General features: G+C 48.2%; 1 protein-coding gene across 1 annotated transcript in view; it reads right to left on the reverse strand.

The window, feature by feature from the left end:
- Positions 1-1076, reverse strand: part of LOC109973930 (peripheral plasma membrane protein CASK) — a 131011-nt gene that overhangs the window by 9827 nt on the left and 120108 nt on the right. The window contains exon 29 of the mRNA XM_020623834.1: positions 254-365. Within this exon, the coding sequence (XP_020479490.1) occupies positions 254-365 (112 nt within the window). The remainder of the gene's footprint in view (positions 1-253; positions 366-1076) is intronic.

Here is a 1076-nt window from a genome sequence, read left to right on the forward strand (position 1 = left end):
ATGGGCTGCCGGCCACGTGCACACTGCGTCATGGCAGAGCTTCCCACGAGTCACTTGTCAGAGAAAATTTAAAATGGTGGCTCCTAATGTCAAAGCTCAATGAGAACAGTTAGTCTGGAGCAGGACGTGTAGACGGGTGAGAAACGACAGGAAACTCCTGAATAACCAAAACTAAATCTGTTCAGTTCCTTGACATGTAACCAAGCAACACAGCAAATTATAGGCATAAGGCTGGTAAAGTTTTATATTTTACTTCCTTTGGCAAAGTGCAAATCGAAAAGACCAGGAACACCGAGCTGCTTCATCTGTCCAGGCTCCGACTCCTTGACTCTGTGGCTCCACAGCTTCCTACTGAGAATGCAAACCTTTACAGGTAAATCAGCGTTGCACACGGACAGTGCATACATACTAGAACTTTGTTGTACACCCATGGTTGTAGTGTTAGTTCATCTTCGGAGAAGGAATTCATTTGTCTGTATTATTGACTTAATAATGAGCTTTGAAAGTCAAGTGTGGAGCCGTCACCAACAGACTGATGTTAGCGTAGTGGAGCAGCGAACGTATTAACAAGCAGCTCAGCAACAAACACTGCAGCACTGGCAGGACAAAGAAGACACCTGGTTTCTCTGGTGCTGACCCAACGTCACTAACAACATGCCCGAGCGCTCGGCTTGGTTCCGCTGTCTCCCCTTTACAAAACACGCCAGATACCAAAAGACCAGTGGTGGAAAAATACTCAGATTGTTTGTTCAAGTAACACTAGCAGTCCTGCATTCAATATCCATCCATCCATCCATCCATTTTCTAACGTTTATCTGGGACCGGGTCCCAGGGGCAGCAGTCTAAGCAGAGATGCCCAGACTTCCCTCTCTCCAGACACTTCCTCCAGCTCCTCCGGGGGAATGCCAAGGCGTTGACCATAGGTGAGAGTCGGAACGTAGATTGACCAGTAAATCGAGAGCTTCGCCTTACAGCTCAGCTCCTTCTTCACCACGACGGACCGGTACATCGACCGCATTACTGCAGAAGCTGCACCGATCCACCTGTCAATCTCCCGTTCCATCCTTCCCTCACTC

This window comes from Monopterus albus, unplaced genomic scaffold, assembly GCF_001952655.1.
Source record: "Monopterus albus unplaced genomic scaffold, M_albus_1.0 scaffold311.1, whole genome shotgun sequence".
Taxonomy (NCBI): Eukaryota; Metazoa; Chordata; class Actinopteri; order Synbranchiformes; family Synbranchidae; genus Monopterus; species Monopterus albus.